Below are 18,689 nucleotides of genomic sequence, written 5' to 3'. Positions count from 1 at the left end.
CAGAATAAAATAGAATAAAAGTTAAGTAAAGTTTAAAACATGCAGAGACTGTAAAAGTTAAGGAAGTTTAAAACATGTAAAGATAATATTAATCAGTTAGCAGAAAGCATCTGAAAACAGCTTGGTCTTTAGTCTAGATTTGAAGCTGCCAACAGCAGGAGCATTTTTGATGTCCTCTGGGAGTTGGTTCCGTAGCTGTACTGCACAGTAGCTAAAAGCTAGCCTGAGCCCGCCCATCCTAAGTGTTATGCAACACGAGGGCCTGTTGCGAGCTTAGTCTGGCAAGGCAAGCTATCTACAGCTCTTCCAAGCTCCCGAAAAATCGGGAGCCAATCAACTTTGAGCATCTCCAACGGCCCTGGGTAGAGGCGTGTTCAAGGCAGTGACGTAGTAGAACTGCGACCGGAAGCCACAGATTGTTTACAGAATCTATGCCGGAAGCGCTTCATTCACTAGAAACATTACGAACATGGAGCAAGTTCTCATTGAAAACGGAGCAAAGAGCAGCCCTGGAGGTATTTATTGAAAGGAAGGACGTTTTCGCCTTGCTCCCGACCGGCTTCGGTAAGAGTTTAATCTACCAGTTAGCCCAGTCACGTCACATACGTCAGAGGAAAGAGTGATGTGATTGGTTTAAGCTTCGTCACAGCCTTTTCTGGCTTGGACCAGTAGCAAACTGAGGCATTTCAGGGAGGCGGGTCAACCACGCACTTTGGGAAACGGTTGGGCTGAATATCTTTGCCAGACCAAATGCTCGCAGAGCTTTGAAGTCGCGTTAGCCAGACTAGCTAAAAGCTGTTTCACCACACTTTGTTTTAACAACAGGTTTTACCAGTAAATTTTGCTGCTGCGATCTGGTAGATCTGATTGGGTTAGGCCGCTGCAACATATCAGAGAGGTAATTGGGCCCTGTACCATTTAGAGATTTGTACACCAGCAGCAATACTTTAAAGTCAATTCTATATCATAGCTTACTGGAAGCCAGTGAAGGGACCTTAGAATTGGAGTAATGTGCTCTGTTCTTTTTGTTCGTGTGAGAACCCTAGCCGCTGCATTTTGAACCAGCTGAAGTCGTTTGATGGTCTTTTTTGGCAGGCCTGTGAAAAGGCCATTGCAGTAATCAACCCTACTAGAGATGAAGGCATGTATAAGTTTTTCCAGATCATTTTTTGACACGAGTCCTCTTAGTTTGGAAATGTTTTTTAGGTGATAAAATGCCGTTTTAGTGATTGCTTTCATGTGACTGTCAAAATTTAGCTCGCTGTCAATGAAAACACCAAGATTTTTAACCATTTCTTTAGTTTTAATCCCCTTTGTGTCAAGAATAGTGGAGTCTTTCATCTTTTTTCCCCAAATATAATTACTTCTGTTTTATCTGTGTTCAGCTGAAGAAAATTTTGAGACATCCAGCTATTGATTTGATCGATACACTGGTAGAGACATTCAAGGGGGGCATAATCATTAGGTGATAGAGCAAAATAAATTTGGGTGTCATCTGCATAGCAATGATACAAAATTGAGTTGTTCTTGATAATTTGTCCAAGTGGGAGCATATAAAGGTTGAATAGTAATGGTCCATGAATCGACCTCTGGGGGACACCACAGGTCAAGGACATTGATGTTGAGGTACAATTTCCCATGGTAACAAAGAAGCTTCTATCTTTTAAGTATGATTTTAACCAATTGTGGCAGATCACAGAATCAAGGGACACATGTCAGCCCGGGGGCATTTTGAGTTATTGACAGATTCAGAAAGTACAGTTTCTAAGCTTTCCAATGATGCCTTCCATGTGGAGATCTGACAATATTTGAAGAATGTGTGGCCTTTTGAAAGTGTATACTTCTTAAAATAGAAAAAGGAGAAAAATCGCCCTCAAAATTTTCCATCTCAGTTACTCTGGGTGCAGGGCGGGCACATAATGGTGCTCATTTGCATGATATTAAGGAAAGCCCTACCCCCTACGAGCTAGCACGATACTACTTTCATGTAAACAAAGATCACCACGTCAATTTTCCTTCCATGCAAAGTATGCCCAACACAATTATGAAGTACAAAAATAAGTCCTAAAGTATACTTTAACGTTTTGTGGTTGAAAAATTACTCACACCGTAAGAAAGAAAGATAGCACGATGATGACACAACTAACACAACACTAGTTTCATGTAAAGCCTCGGTCACAACCGGCCGTACAGTACGCGCTCCTACGGCCGGTCTACACGCAAAAAACGCAAGAAACACACGGAGAGCGCGCATGAAACACACGAGAGCGCGCGTGTGATGTGCTGATTTTCGAGCCGCAGACCGGCCGCAGAGGTTCTTTGTCATGTCAAACAAACTCTACCGGCGCTTACGTTTTTTTCAGGTTGCAAGACAAACTTACGGCCAACGCGCGTCTTTCTCCGTGAACAAAAAAAAAAAAACGCAGCGATTTGGGAAACGCCAAAAATCACACGGCCAAAAAAATCGTACGTCCGGTTGTGACCTAGGCTTAACCAAACCACAGCACTCTCCGTTACATGCAAAAATAACCACACAGCCTTAGATTAATAAACTCACCCCATCAGAAAGAGAAACGGCGCCTTGCACACACCAATGCCTCCGATGGAATGTAATCCTAGAACGGTCCGTGTATCATCCGATCATTCAAGTATTCCAATCAATCTGGAAAACGAGGTTGCGGGTTTTTTTTTGTTGCTAGAAATGGTGATCTCCGATGTAAATACCGAGTGTCTGTTTGCTTCGCGGTGTTTGCTCCTCTGCGCTCCGTTTAGCTTGCTCATTCCATAGTGAAATTACACGCCTGTATGCAGGTTAAGTAGCCATGCACTCAACCCGCATCATACAGCTGATTCGCAGAAGAAAAAAAAAATGACTTAAATCTTCATGTGAATGGCCCATATGGTAATTTACCCACACCCCCCAGCAGGCTACAGTCCTGACAAAAACGAGACAATTTGCAACAAAAAATGTATGCTTTTCCAACAAAACAATCTATTATCTGAAATACTGATTGCATTCTTCAAGATCTCAACTTGCACATGATGGAAAAAAACAAAAATCACAAATTTCGAAAAAAAATGCTTCTTTTGTGATTATCTCGGATTCGTTTCGGCCGACATGTGTCCCTGGATTCGGTGAGCGGTCACAATTGATAACTTTACCAGTCAACCCAACCCAGTGTTCAAGTCGATATAGCAGTATGTTGTGATCAACAGTATCAAAAGCTGCACTGAGGTCCAGTAACACCAGGACCGATGTTTTGCCTGCATCAGTATTAAGACGCATGTCATTTATAACTTTAATCAGCGCTGTTTCAGTGCTGTGATTGGCACGAAATCCTGACTGAAAGTTATCAAAACAGCTGTTTGATATCAAGAAGGCAGTTAATTGATTGAAGACAATTTTTTCAAGGATTTTCCCGATGAATGGTAGATTTGATATTGGCCTGTAGTTGTTTAATACTGAAGCATCCAGATTATTCTTTTGAAGTAGGGGCTTTACAACGGCTTTTTTCAGGGACACAGGAACAATGCCAGTCTCTAGGGATGTATTTATGATCTGAAGCACATCTGTAATTATGAGGTGAAGAACAGACTTAAAAAAGTTGGTGGGCAGAATGTCCAATTCAGATGTTGAGGAACTGAGATTTTGTACAGTTTTTTCAAGAGTCTCGGAATCAATTAAACAAAATTCTGACATTGTGTTGAAGTTGTCTGTCTGTGTCACTGGTGATTGCAGCTTTTCAATTATTTGCAACTGAGATATATTATGAGCAATATTCTGCCATATTTTATCAATTTGACCTTTGAAGAAGGATGCAAACTCATTGCATTTATTAACTGAGAGAAGTTCAGGTATTAATTGTGGTGGGGGATTAGTTAGCTTCTCTACTGTTGAAAATAGCACACGGGCATTGCTCATATTCCTGTTGATGATGTTGGAGAAGAAAGACTGTCTGACTGTCAAGACTGAGGGACACGATTTTAAATTTAGACAATAAAAACTAAGCAAAAGAGAAAAATACCAAGATAGAAATGGGTTCTCTCTAACAAACAAATTTGCTTCTGGTATTTCATGTATGGTGACATTATTATTTATTTTTTTATTTATTTATTCACAAGTATGCCCACATATGTACAAAAACATTTCATGTATGAACATGCCATGCATATAAATCAGTAGCTTACTGATATCATTCATTTATAAGCCCAAAAACACAACTGCACAAGTAAAATATATAAACACATATATGAGAGAACTCCTATGCAGTGTTTCCCCCAAAAGGGACTCCATGCCTCCTATGAAAGTCCCCCCACCCCACACATTTTAAGGTCTAGGAGGGGGGGAGAAAAAAAAAAAAAAACAGAATGCAGGCACTAGGACCACGCGGAAAGAGCACCTGCTCAAAAAACAGGAGTGTGTGCAGGCACTAGGACCATGCAGAAACATCCACCGCTCAAGCTGCCGGTTTCCTGTCCGCTCTCTCTCCTCTCGTGCGCTCAAAAGTGATTCAAACGATTCGATTCAAACAATAGTCAGCAATGTCAGAACCCCCCCCCCCCAGCGGCAAAAAAAAAAAAAAGACGACATGCAGCATTTTTTTTTTTCAAAATAGAGTGCGCTGAATGTATATTAATTAGGGCTGTCGAAGTTAACGCGATAATAACGCGTTAACGCGATCTCAATTTATCGCGATTAAAAAAAAATAGTGCCGTTAACGTAAATTCTAATTTGGCCCTGCGAATCACCCGTAGTTCCTGTTGAGGCTTGTCGCGCGCTGCTTCAATAAGAGTAAGTGTGAGTGATGGAGAAAGGTCTGTTAAACGGGAAGTTTCATTTCAAAAGTAGAGTGTGATTGAGCATAGACATATAAACATAGACGCCGCCTTCTGCGTAGAATCATACGTCATCCTCGCTGCCATATTGGATGTGGCAAAGTGGAGATTCTTCAACCGTCTCTGGTATAGCGTCTAGACAGTAGCCGAGAATAAAGATGCCTCATTCATGTGCTGCGTTTAACTGTACCAACAGGTTTACCGTCCAAACGAGATCACGTGGGATTACCTTTCACAGGTGAGACTGGAAAAATACTTTTCATTGTATTTGGTCATTATAACGTAATTTTACGAACAGATTTTCCTGACTTTGTGGCGAATATGAAGTCTCACGCATAATAGCCGCTCGGTGAAACCTGTCTCCAAACAACGAAGTATTTCCTTCGTAACTACGCTGACAACACTTTGTGTTTTTGTCGAACATTGGAGCTTTGTATTCATTCTGAAGGTTTATTGTTATTAATATTGAATAAAAAGTAACTGGGATATATCATTGTTAATTATCATTCAAATTTTAGGTAAATTATTTTAATTTGCATCTTATACGGATTTTATAAGGGAAATACGGATTTTGGAGGTTGGTTATACAGGTTTGATTGACCAAAGGTTGACATGTATGTTTATAACCATCACATTAAAAGTTATACGTGTTGTTTTGATGCCTGTTTGTTTCCCAAATATATACGTGTGTGTGTTAATGGGTGAATAAAAGGCATCGAGTTAAATATTATTGTAGAAAGGGGCTTTATGAAGTTCAGTCCATTTACTTGCATTGGTTTACGGGGAAGATTTGCCACATCCAATATGGCGGACACTCTGACGTATCCCAGCAACGGGGCCACCAGCTCAATGCGGCATCTATGTTTATATGTCTATGGTGATTGAGTTGGTTTTGGTATGCACTTATACTTTTGCAAAGTGAGATTTCAGTATGCTGTAGCACTGTGATATGACACTAAATGTCTTTATTGAAGTCCAACTGCAATTTATTTTTGTTTGCACAGCACTGTGAAGTCCTATGGAGCACTTGCATGTGACGTCACAGCCGATCCAGATTGTGACAGACGCCATCTTGTTGGTCAAACGCCATATTGCCGCCTTCTACTTCTGCTTCTACCTTTTCTTCTGGAAAACCCTACTATATACAATTCTACTACAACGGCTGCGGCTACAAGCTCTCCCTACCTGTGCACATTTTTTTATGTTTTTTGTGTGTATTTTTCCGTGTTGTTCATCTGTACCAGACTTCAATATCCACTACAACCGTATGGACTTACTGGACATTGGTTTCCAGCAGAAAATGACGGTTTGTAGCGATTTCCATCGCATGCACAACATTCCGAACGAGAAAAAAAAAAAAAAAAAAAAAACATTCCGGACGAGATAGCGAGACCAGCGGGGTCTCCGTGGATTGTTATCGGAAGCAAAGCGAAGCGAAGGAGGCGGCGCCGGGAGCGGAAGCAAAAGCGAGGCTGTAGAGCCGGCCTGTTGACTAAGCTCAGAAAACAGCTACTCAAATCTCCACTGCTAAGCCTCTACCTCTTCAACGCCAGATCCATGGTAAACAAAACGGACGATTTGGAATTACAGCTGGAATTACCCTATTCTATTCTATAATTGGCTGGTCAGTGCAGTACTAGTAATACTTAAGTGACTTACCCATCCAATGAGGATTGCTTTCTTGTTTACAAGATGCCACATCTGAGTCGCTGACAAATCCTGAATTTCTGTAAAGATAACTGTGCAGAGATTTATAAGCACGCAGTGCTTCACCACTGAACAGCGAGGGAAAGTTAATGAGGAATACACGCTCGGGTATTCCGCTGGCAGTTCCATATCCACTGACACGGTCGTGAAAACTCCGTCCGGTAAGCCATAAGGGTCACTAATCTGTAGATCGTTTATTTTAGACATATATCTAGTTATCTGTTCATTAGAAAAATGAGCCGTGTAGTCCGTCGGTTGAAATTGATCCATTCTGTACACGAGTGCAGCAGTATTCAGCTGTGTTGTTGCCCGACAAGATGGCGTCTGTGTACTTTCCGGTCACGTGACCGCAAGATCTCTATAGGCTGTGACTGAATACAACTCCGGCACAATTGAAGTTTTATTTTCTTTTGTCACACATGTCTGAACTGCGACACGTGACTACATGTTTTCTATTTGAGACTACAGCTCCCTAATCCATCACAAAATCCAATTTTGTGTTTTGTATGTTCAGTACTGCCTAGTATGTGAGTGAATAAACTCCCTTACCATTTTCTCTTGTCCCAGCAGTTTTTAACAAGTACTTTTAGCATAAAATGTGTTCACCATTTTAATTGTAACATTTCACTTTAAAAGCCTTATTCACTTTAAAAGCCTTATTGGTGGAGAAGTTCTGCCTCAAGTGGAGGAGTTTAAGTATCTCGGGATCTTGTTCACGAGTGAGGGAAGGATGGAGCGTGAGATCGACAGGCGGATCGGTGCAGCCTCCGCAGTGATGCGGTTGCTTTACCGGTCCGTTGTGGTGAAGAAGGAGCTGAGCCAAAAGGCGAAGCTCTCAATTTACCGGTCGATCTACGTTCCGACTCTCACCTATGGTCATGAGCTTTGGGTAATGACCGAAAGGACAAGATCGCGGATACAAGCGGCCGAAATGAGTTTCCTTCGCAGGGTGGCTGGGCGCTCCCTTAGAGATAGGGTGAGAAGCACAGTCACTCGGGAGGAGCTCGGAGTAGAGCCGCTGCTGCTCCACATCGAGAGGAATCAGCTGAGGTGGCTCGGGCATCTTTTTCGGATGCCTCCTGGACGCCTCCCTGGGGAGGTGTTCCAGGCATGTCCCCCCGGGAGGAGGCCCCGGGGAAGACCCAGGACACGCTGGAGGGACTATGTCTCTCGGCTGGCCTGGGAACGCCTCGGTGTTCTTCCCGAGGAGCTGGCCGAGGTGTCTGGGGAAAGGGAAGTTTGGGCTTCCCTGCTTAGACTGCTGCCTCCGCGACCCGGTCCCGGATAAAGCGGAAGAAGACGAGACGAGCCTTATTCATTTACACAGATTTTAAGAAATGCGATTAATCGCGATTAACTATATGAAATTCTGAGATTAATCGCGATTCATTTTTTTAATCGTTTGACAGCCCTAATATTAATTTAGCTAACGTTATGTTGCAAATATTCAGAGTGAGATCATGTTGGAATACGAGTTCGCGTTGTTAACATCTTCAAATTAGCTAGCCACAGAATGACTTATTTTTTACGTTATTTCAAACAAGCACAGTCAGTCTACTACTGTACTTCTTCACTCAACATGGATGCAAACGGCGCGCCTTTTGGCAGATGCCACCTTTTTCACGGCTGTCTGGGGGACTCGTGTGAATCGTGCAGATCCGATGAGTTTTTTTTGGGGGGGGGGGGGGGGGGGCGTTGGAGTGTCTGATTATAACTTCATCAAAGTAAATTCTGTATTAAAATTACTAAATAAGCAAATGCCGTTACAGTCCATGAAACACAGGAAGTATAAGTATGAGAAGAAAACAGTAAATCAGAAAGCTGCGCACGTAAAGCCAATCAGCTGCACGCCATTATCTGCTGCTGGCTGCATTTCACTGCACGCGCAAGGATTTCCATCAGTCCAACGTAAGTTACGCAAGTTACGTAATTGGCTTTACGTGCGCAGCTTTCCGATTTACTGTTTTCTTCTCATACTTGTACTTCCTATGTTTCATGGACTGTAACGGCATTTGCTTATTTAGTAATTTTAATACAGAATTTACTTTGATGAAATTATAATCAGACACTCCAACGCCCCCCACCCCCCAAAAAAAACCTCATCGGATCTGCGCGATTCACACAAGTCCCCCAGACAGCCGTGAAAAAGGCGACATCCGCCAAAAGGCACACCGTTTGCATCCATAACTCAGAACAGAAATCAGAGTAGTGATGGGCAGTGGAGAGGGGGAGTGGAAACACATTACAGAAAGGAGAAATAAGCTATCCGACTTTCTGATTAGAATTATAAATCAATTAAAACGATAAATGGTTCATATGGCATTTGAATATCTCTAAATCACTACAGTATAACTTTCATTCATGAAAGTATTTTTATTTGGAAATAATTACTTGCGTCTGCGGCACGGTGGTGTAGTGGTTAGCGCTGTTGCCTCACAGCAAGAAGGTCTGGGTTTGAGCCCCGTGGCCGGCGAGGGCCTTTCTGTGCGGAGTTTGCATGTTCTCCCCGTGTCCGCGTGGGTTTCCTCCGGGTGCTCCGGTTTCCCCCACAGTCCAAAGACATGCAGGTTAGGTTAACTGGTGACTCTAAATTGACCGTAGGTGTGAATGTGAGTGAGAATGGTTGTCTGTGTCTATGTGTCAGCCCTGTGATGACCTGGCGACTTGTCCAGGGTGTACCCCGCCTTTCGCCCGTAGTCAGCTGGGATAGGCTCCAGCTTGCCTGCGACCCTGTAGAAGGATAAAGCGGCTAGAGATAATGAGATGAGATGCTACTTGCGTCTGTAACTCGGCACATCAGGCAAAAATCGTTTGAATTATTGTTCTAAAATAAAAATGTGAAGACTTAAATAGGACTCCTTTCACTGTTTGTTCAGGTCCAAATGCTCTGTAATTGACTACTTTCACATACCCATCATGCTTTGCGCCTTGGGGGGTAACCAGGTGCTATATTTGTTGACCAAGTCAGATAACTTCAGTCATTTCTTCAAATTCACATGGGGACAAACGACTTCCTGATTTAAAAAAAGTTTTACCTAAAGAAGCTAAGCGTCAAAGCGTGGTTAGACAGAATTCGCCGTGAAAATTTTTCGCCGTGAAAATTTTACACCGACAGACAACACGCGACTGCGTTCTGCCTACTTCAGTGGTGGAGTAAAGTCTGATGATCCCAGTCACGAAGCTGCCAACCCGTCTGTCTTTGCGTTTAGTCATAAAAAGTGCAGAAAAACGAGAACAAGTCAAAGAACTGAAAAGGACGACTTTACTGAAGGATCAACTCCCAGAACAAAGCACAAACGATGCAGTGTAAGTAAGCGTACACGTCCTTCCCCTTTTAGTGTTTCTGTAGGGAGATCTAATGTAGTATTTGACCCTGTCGTCCTAACAGCTTCTTCTAACAGCCCAAAGATTGTTGTAATCTGGTAGCATACGAGCTCGAGGAAAATCAGAGTGAAGGAAATCAAAATCAACTTCAACTTGAAAAATAAATGTGACAGTTCTGCTGTGTTTACAGTATTGACTTGGCTGAGTGAATTCCTTGCTTGTGTTCTCATGCACGAAGCGTTTTGTATTTTCTTACGGCTTTCTCGTCGTAACCAGCACCCAGCAAAAACGATTTCACTGTGGATTCTTCTATGATCAGTGTCGATCTTTCCTTTCTCTTCTGCCGATCTTTTAACTTCTGCAGGCCAGTAATTGTTGGAACACCCGCGCTGACAGACGAAGAAGGCTGCTGACTCGCTGTCACCCGGAGTAGAGATGTTCAAAAGTGTTCGATACGATATTTACAAGTGCTTTTTTACTGATTGATTTCTCAAAGTCCACAGAAAAGGCTTTGCGGATTTCTTTAAGCTTTGGTTTAGTGAGTTTTGACACTTCTTTGAAGGTTTTAGGGAGATTTAAATTCAAAAGATTACTGTCAGTATGCAATGTGTTGTTTTAATTTATTTATATTTTGGTTACCTTCCAAGGCGCAAAGCATTATGGGTAACATGAAAGTAGTCAATAGAAGCTGCGGAGAGGCGTCCTACAGGTGACCATCCTCATCCAGCACCCCCCCAAACCAGTAAACTTAGGGGAAATATTAACATGTATTACGGAACCTTAAAGGAGAACTGAAGGCAAATTTATCTAATCTCATCTCATTATCTCTAGCCGCTTTATCCTTCTACAGGGTCGCAGGCAAGCTGGAGCCTATCCCAGCTGACTACGGGCGAAAGGCGGGGTACACCCTGGACAAGTCGCCAGGTCATCACAGGGCTGACACATAGACACAGACAACCATTCACACTCACATTCACACCTACGGTCAATTTAGAGTCACCAGTTAACCTAACCTGCATGTCTTTGGACTGTGGGGGAAACCGGAGCACCCGGAGGAAACCCACACGGACACGGGGAGAACATGCAAACTCCACACAGAAAGGCCCTCACCGGCCACGGGGTTCGAACCCGGACCTTCTTGCTGTGAGGCGACAGCGCTAACCACTACACCACCATGCCGCCGGCAAATTTATTATCATCAAAATTCTCTCTCCTCATTTTATTAAATATAGGAATGCGTTTTTGATCGCTATTTTGTCGCTGCTATAGCAAGTTATGAGTGTTTGAAATATGCTATGGAATACATCAGTCCATATGTCAAAGCAACGGCCGTAAACGAGATTCGTTGAGACCTGTGCGAGACATCGTAGGATGGAAGTAAAACGTACAGCGGAAATCAAATCGTGTCTGAAAACGCTCACTCGTTCACTACTCCCTATATAGGGAATTACTATATAGGAGCTTATTGGTAAAATAAAAAAACGCTTTCGGACACTAGTCCGTCGTGCTGGTATTTACGCCATTAATGTCGCACAATTAAAACGTGCCAGATCAGTCGGCTGGTGGGGTTTCAAAATAATAAATACATGCATGTATTTTTGTGATAAATCCACATTATACTGAGCGTATTTCCCCACATTAATCAATACAAAAGCACCTGCATCTTTCAGTTTTTTTTTTTAAATCAAGGCTGAATACTTTCTTCTTTGCTGCTGCCGCCTTTTATTAAATCAAATTTGAGACTTTTAACTTGATTTCTTTCAGCGCGACCACAATGCATGATGGGATATATTGCTTTGGTTAGTGACCATTATTGTACACTACTTTCCATGATGCATTGTGGGATACTTTGAGTGCACTATATAGGGTGTAAATAATCCTCACTAAGGTTTCAGACAGCACTACAAAATGGTGTCCCCACTATACAGTGCACTATATAGGGAGTAGGGAGCAATTTCAGACACAGGGAAAGTGACCAACATCTGCCAACGTTGTCGAAAGACACGCGCGTCCTCTTTCGAATGCTGATGTAAATCAAGCTGGAAGTTTTGTTTGTTTTGATAGCAATCAGGAAAGTTTGAAAAAGTAGGCAGTAATCGTCATTTAAACTCGTTTTTGTGCAATATTTCGTTTGGAAAACAGTTTTCAAAATGGCGGCACTGACACCTGGCTGACACTTGACGTTTCGATGTCTCGCACAAGTCTCGTGAAGATCGCGCGGATAAGCGACGCCTGACGTGGACCAAACGAACTAAATTCAACACGGCTAAAAACCGAATAGGCCGATAAGTCTCATCTCATTATCTCTAGCCGCTTTATCCTGTTCTACAGGGTCGCAGGCAAGCTGGATCCTATCCCAGCTGACTACAGGCGAAAGGCGGGGTACACCCTGGACAAGTCGCCAGGTCATCACAGGGCTGACACATAGACACAGACAACCATTCACACTCACATTCACACCTACGGTAGGGTTGGGCGGTATCCAAATTTTGATACCTTTAAACCGTCTCTGTGTTTTCCCGGGGTATACAGTATTACCGAGAAAAAAATAATATTTTGTTTCGGCCTACTGTGTAACGTGCGCCTATGCCTCAAATGTACTATTTAAAAGCAGCATAGCGAATTGTGTGCATTGTGGTATGGATTAAGCAGCAAAGCGAATTTTGTGCATTGATGAATGGATTAAGAGATATTTCAAAGCATCACGCAACTCTTCCTTCATCTTGAAAATAGCATTCAACTGTCGTTTACACATGTCTGCGTTGAAACGCCATTTGCAGCATTATTTCACCTGCTCCATCAAAAAAAAGTACACGATGAGCAGGATCATACCCTTTCAAGCATGGGAAATAAAAAAAGAAAAAGAATCAACCAACACCCAAGTCCGTTTAGACTGCGTGATAAACCATATTCTTCAGCGCAAATGAGGCGAACCTAATTCAAATGCGCGGTAGCTGCACAAGGCAAAATCATATGGGCCCACGTCATGCCATGGCGGGGAAATTAATAATCAAATGGCCTTACCTTGCTTAAAACGTTGTCTTGATCACATAACTCCTTACAATTATTCCACTTAAATCCATACGGTTTAACACACCCAACAAAGATAGCAAGCGCATTGCTAATTCCCACCAGAAACCTAACAGTTTACGCTACGATGTTTTCTTCCGTTTCTTCAGTAGATGACATTTCAAACGTTTATTACCCACATCCCAAATGTCATACGTTATATTATTTTACCTTGTTGTTACTCATGTAACCTACTCAAAACACAACTCATTGGAGAGATCTCGTGGAAGTGGAGTACCCCAGGCTATGGTGTGCCTTACGGGACATATTAGATTTTTCGTTTGGTTTGAAACCAAAATACTGCCACACTGCCGATGTTGTATTTTTTTTTTGCCACTAACTCGTTATCTTGACTTGCCATCTTTCAACCGCGGTCTCAGTCTCTTTTTTTTTTTTTTTTAGATAGGACAGTATAGAGAGACAGGAAATGAGCGGGGGAGAGAGAGACGGGATCGGGAAATAACCTCGGGTCGGAATCGAACCCGGGTCCCCGGATTTATGGTACGGTGCCTTAGCCATCGGAGCCATGACACCCCCGGTCTCAGTGTCTTGCGAAGTTTTCTGTCAGACTCCAAAATGTCATGCAGGGTTGCCATGGTAACGACATAAACAACCCTGCACGCGATGAAAACTTCTTTAGGAAATTGATAGAATTAGTGAAAATACGATCACACAGTTATTCGGGATGATCTTCAATTTATTATTTTATATTATGACCTCATGTACTCCATATTTATTTAGATATTATATATTTTTTTAAAATGACGGTAATGAGACCGATACCGTTGGTACTTTTGGATACCTCGGGATACCTTCTTACCGTAATACCGCCCAACCCTAACCTACGGTCAATTTAGAGTCACCAGTTAACCTAACCTGCATGTCTTTGGACTGTGGGGGAAACCGGAGCACCCAGAGGAAACCCACGCGGACACGGGGAGAACATGCAAACTCTGCACAGAAAGGCCCTCGCCGGCCACGGGGCTCGAACCCAGGACCTTCTTGCTGTGAGGCGACAGCACTAACCACTACACCACCGTGCCGCCCTAGGCTGATAAGTATAATATTTAATTGCAATTAGCTGCCAATACGAGTCATGATATAAGGTTATTAAAACCAAAAACGTAATTGAATAACACGTTAATTAAGAAATAAAACAAGTTTAAAAATGACTTCAGTTCTCCTTTAAGCTGAAAACTGCTCAGAACTAGGGCCTTCCAGTTCAGTTGTAATCTTTTACTAATCATCTACGGACACAAAAGCAACCACCTCAGCTACACAAGGACATTTTATCAGGGAGCAAGCCAAAGGTTTCATTTCCTCTATGAAATACAGAAGCACAAAGCTACATGGAGTCAATGGCAGGTTATACCACGTCTAAAGGCAGAAAAAAAAATCCCTGCAAACATTGCAAATACGCATGTTTATATAATTGAGAGCACTGATAATCATAGTAAACATTTTCTCACCTGTCTTAGGGTCATCCCACAAAGCTGATATCTTAGCCACATAGGGTAAAGATTTCTTTCGCGGTCCAGAGCGCAACAGCACTGTGTCTCTGATGCGAATCACCTCTCCATCTCGCTCTACTCCTTCGTAACACTGTCGCAGTGCTGTCACGTCCTCCCCCTGCAAAACAATGCATTTTCGTTGGAAATGCTCTTGTCGGGTAAACCACGCTAACCACCAGAGGAACAAAACTCACCGCAATAAAGACTTCTTTCTCTGTGGGTTCTCCAAAAGGACGCCAGCCATTTGTGGTGCGGTGACGATGTACTTTTTTCTGTTGTTTGGCACTTGCTGGGCTGGGCACTGGCTGTTTCTGGGACAGTTTTTTAGGTTTTGCACCAATAGAGCCATTGGGTGGTTTGGTGTTTTGAGGGCATTCTCTTGGACCTCGGAGCCTGACCTCTGTCCGTCTGTTGTCTGCAAGAGTGGACAGAAGACGTGGCAGAACCGTGGAAGATGGGCTTAACCTAGGCAACGGGCAGCCAGAAAGGGGCACGGCTGGTGGAACGAGCAGAGATGAACTTTGATCCCTTTGAGGTGAAGAGTAGCCTTCTGCACAAGCAAAATGCAGTGTAGTGTTTAGTATGACTGACAATTTATCAACAAATACTCAAAGACAAAGGCGACTTTCACAAGGAAGTTCTGGAATCCATCAGAAAATGGATTAATGTGCAATGCTGGACAAGTCAGGGCTTTCTGTCAAATCCCCTGTTTAAGAATCCACTGAAAAAAAAAAAAAAACCCCAAAAGGTTCTTTGGATGGGCTCTTTTAAAGGCTCGGTCCCACAATACCAATAACTATAAATAAGTCGTTTCCTTGCAGTTTATGTGGTTGGTGGTCACACCAGACTGATAACGAGACCTATAGCCCAGGCCTGGGTTTATCTGTATCGGTGCGATTTGCTTCTGGAGCGATTTTTCCAGGCCTGGACCTGATCCGATAAAACATCTGACCAAATCAGGTAATTGTTTACATGTGACGTTGTCTGAGCACATCCTATTTTCCCTGAACATCTTTATACATCCTTGTTGCATCATGACGTCACAGAACACGAATTCACGGAAAATAAAAAAATATAATCCAAAACACGGATCTTTTATTCACGGATATGTGATTTTCTGTGAAATATCAAACATAAAAATGCAGGTAAGCTATTTTAAATTATGAACTTCGGCAGTCCAAACATTTAATTGTTTCAGACTTCTTAATTTTTTTTAACCGTGATCGGTAACCAATCTGTAATATACTGAAACGTCAGTGACAGATCCGTAAATTATTAGCATCCGTATTAAAATCCGTAACCACGCCGTATTTTATATCCTTTTTTCTGTAATCCATAGTCCGTGACCCATCCGTGTTTTGTTGACCACCGGAGCGTGCGCATGGGTTGTTTTGGAGTCCAAGCTGTACAGTATGACCCGGAATAATGTGCAACTACTTGGAAAAAACTTCGATGACTATTCTTAAATTGCATGCATTTACTTACCCGCGTGGCAGGACCAACTGATATTATAGTCAGGATTATAGTTGTGGTGTTACTGCTCCAGACTGGAACTAAATTCAGGCAGAGGGATAGTCGTACAGTGGTGCTTGAAAGTTTGTGAACCCTTTAGAATTTTCTGTATTTCTGCATAAATATGACCTAAAACATCATCAGATTTTCACACAAGTCCTAAAAGTAGATAAAGAGAACCCAGTTAAACAAATGAGACACAAATATTATACTTGGTCATTTATTTATTGAGGAAAATGATCCAAGATTACATATCTGTGAGTGGCAAAAGTATGTGAACCTCTAGGATTAGCAGTTAATTTGAAGGTGAGATTAGAGTCAGGTGTTTTCAATCAATGGGATGACAATCAGGTGTGAGTGGGCACCCTGTTTTATTTAAAGAACAGGGATCTATCAAAGTCTGATCTTCACAACACACGTTTGTGGAAGTGTATCATGGCATGAACAAAGGAGATTTCTGAGGACCTCAGAAAAAGCGTTGTTGATGCTCATCAGGCTGGAAAAGGTTACAAAACCATCTCTAAAGAGTTTGGACTCCACCAATCCACAGTCAGACAGATTGTGTACAAGTGGAGGAAATTCAAGACCATTGTTACCCTCCCCGGGAGTGCTTGACCAGCAGAGATCACTCCAAGAGCAAGGCGTGTAATAGTCGGCGAGGTCACAAAGGACCCCAGGGTAACTTCTAAGCAACTGAAGGCCTCTCTCACATTGGCTAATGTTAATGTTCATGAGTCCACCATCAGGAGAACATTGAACAACAATGGTGTGCATGGCAGGCTTGCAAGGAGAAAGCCACTGCTCTCCAAAAGAACACTGCTGCTCGTCTGCAGTTTGCTAAAGATCACGTGGACAAGCCAGAAGGCTATTGGAAAAATGTTTTGTGGATGGATGAGACCAAAATAGAACTTTTTGGTTTAAATGAGAAGTGTTATGTTTGGAGAAAGGAAAACACTGCATTCCAGCATAAGAACCTTATCCCATCTGCGAAACATGGTGGTGGTAGTAGTATCATAGTTTGGGCCCGTTTTGCTGCATCTGGGCCAGGACGGCTTGCCATCATTGATGGAACAATGAATTCTGAATTATACCAGCGAATTCTAAAGCAAAATGTCAGGACATCTGTCCATGAACTGAATCTCAAGAGAAGGTGGGTCATGCAGCAAGACAGCGACCCTAAGCACACAAGTCGTTCTACAAAAGAATGGTTAAAGAAGAATAAAGTTAATGTTTTGGAATGGCCAAGTCAAAGTCCTGACCTTAATCCAATCGAAATGTTGTGGAAGGAACTGAAGTGAGCAGTTGATGTGAGGAAACCCACCAACATCCCAGAGTTGAAGCTGTTCTGTACGGCGGAATGGGCTAAAATTCCTCCAAGCCGGTGTGCAGGACTGATCAACAGTTACCGGAAACGTTTAGTTGCAGTTATTGCTGCACAAGGGGGTCACACCAGATACTGAAAGCAAAGGTTCACATACTTTTGCAATTCACAGATAATGTAATATTGGATCATTTTCCTCAATAAATAAATGACCAAGTATAATATTTGTGTCTCATTTGTTTAACTGGGTTCTCTTTATCTACTTTTAGGACTTGTGTGAAAATCTGATGTTTTAGGTCATATTTATGCAGAAATATAGAAAATTCTAAAGGGTTCACAAACTTTCAAGCACCACTGTGGCTGTATGTATAGGTATAGTTATCAGTGTTGTGGGACCGGACCCTAAAGGGGCTACACCTGAAGCCTTTTCCCAAATGCCAAACCCTCAGTTGCAGGGTTTTAAGTCAAAACATTGTGTTTTTCAAGCAGGACAAACCCAAAAAACACACTTATAGGAGAACTGAAGGCAAATTTTTTCTTATCAAAATTCTATTTCTCATTTTATTAAATATAGGAATGCATTTTTGATAGCTCTTTTGTTACTGCTATAGCAAGTTATGAGTGTTTGAAATGTGCTCTGTAATATATCAGTCCATATGTCAAAGCGATGGCCGTAAACGAGATTTGTTGAGACCTGTACGGGACATCGTAGGACGGAAGTAAAACGTACAGCGGAAAAATCAAAGTGACCAACATCTGCCAACGTTGTCAAAAAAAACGCGCGCGCCCTCTTTCGAATGCTGATGTGATCAAGCCGGAGGTTTTGTTTGTTTTGATAGCAATCAGGAAAGTTTGAAAAAAAAGTAAGCAGTAATTGTCATTTAAACTCGTTTTTGTGCAATACTTCGTTTGGAAAACAGTTTTCAAAATGGCGGCACTGACACCTGGCTGACACTTTACGTTTCGAAGTCTCGCACAAGTCTCGTGAAGATCGCGCGGATAAGCGACGCCTGCCGTGGACCAAACGAACTAAATTCAACATGGCTAAAAACCGAATAGGCCGATAAGTATAATATTTAATTGCAATTAGTCGCCAATACGAGTCACGATATAAGGTTACTAAAACCGAAAACATAATTGAATAACACGTTAATTAAGAAATAAAGCAAGTTTAAAAATGACTTCAGTTCTCCTTTAAGGGTGCTACACTGAACTTTTTTTCCCCTAAATCAATTGAAATTATGGTAGAAAATGCTACAGCTAATGAAGCCCTTTACCGTAGATATGCTTTCAAAAATATACCACAAATCCAAACACTGAGGACTGATTTTTTTTTTTTTAAAAACACAGATGGTATGCCCCAAGGGATCATGCCAAAGAATCCGTAAATGGTTTAACCAGAATGTTAC

General features: G+C 42.2%; 1 protein-coding gene across 5 annotated transcripts in view; it reads right to left on the bottom strand.

Moving 5' to 3' along the window:
• Positions 1-18,689, bottom strand: part of LOC132883775 (bromo adjacent homology domain-containing 1 protein) — a 101,677-nt gene that overhangs the window by 5,222 nt on the left and 77,766 nt on the right. For all 5 annotated transcript variants that reach the window (XM_060917778.1, XM_060917779.1, XM_060917777.1 and 2 more), the window contains exons 3-4: positions 14,642-14,997; positions 14,406-14,565 (exon numbers count right to left, since the gene is read on the bottom strand). In XM_060917778.1, coding sequence (XP_060773761.1) covers positions 14,406-14,565; positions 14,642-14,997 — 516 coding nt within the window. The remainder of the gene's footprint in view (positions 1-14,405; positions 14,566-14,641; positions 14,998-18,689) is intronic.

The sequence above is a fragment of the Neoarius graeffei genome, chromosome 3 (genome assembly GCF_027579695.1).
Source record: "Neoarius graeffei isolate fNeoGra1 chromosome 3, fNeoGra1.pri, whole genome shotgun sequence".
NCBI lineage: Eukaryota > Metazoa > Chordata > Actinopteri > Siluriformes > Ariidae > Neoarius > Neoarius graeffei.
The sequence above is the reverse complement of the archived record's forward strand: the minus strand, read 5'-3'. Positions and strand labels throughout refer to the sequence as shown.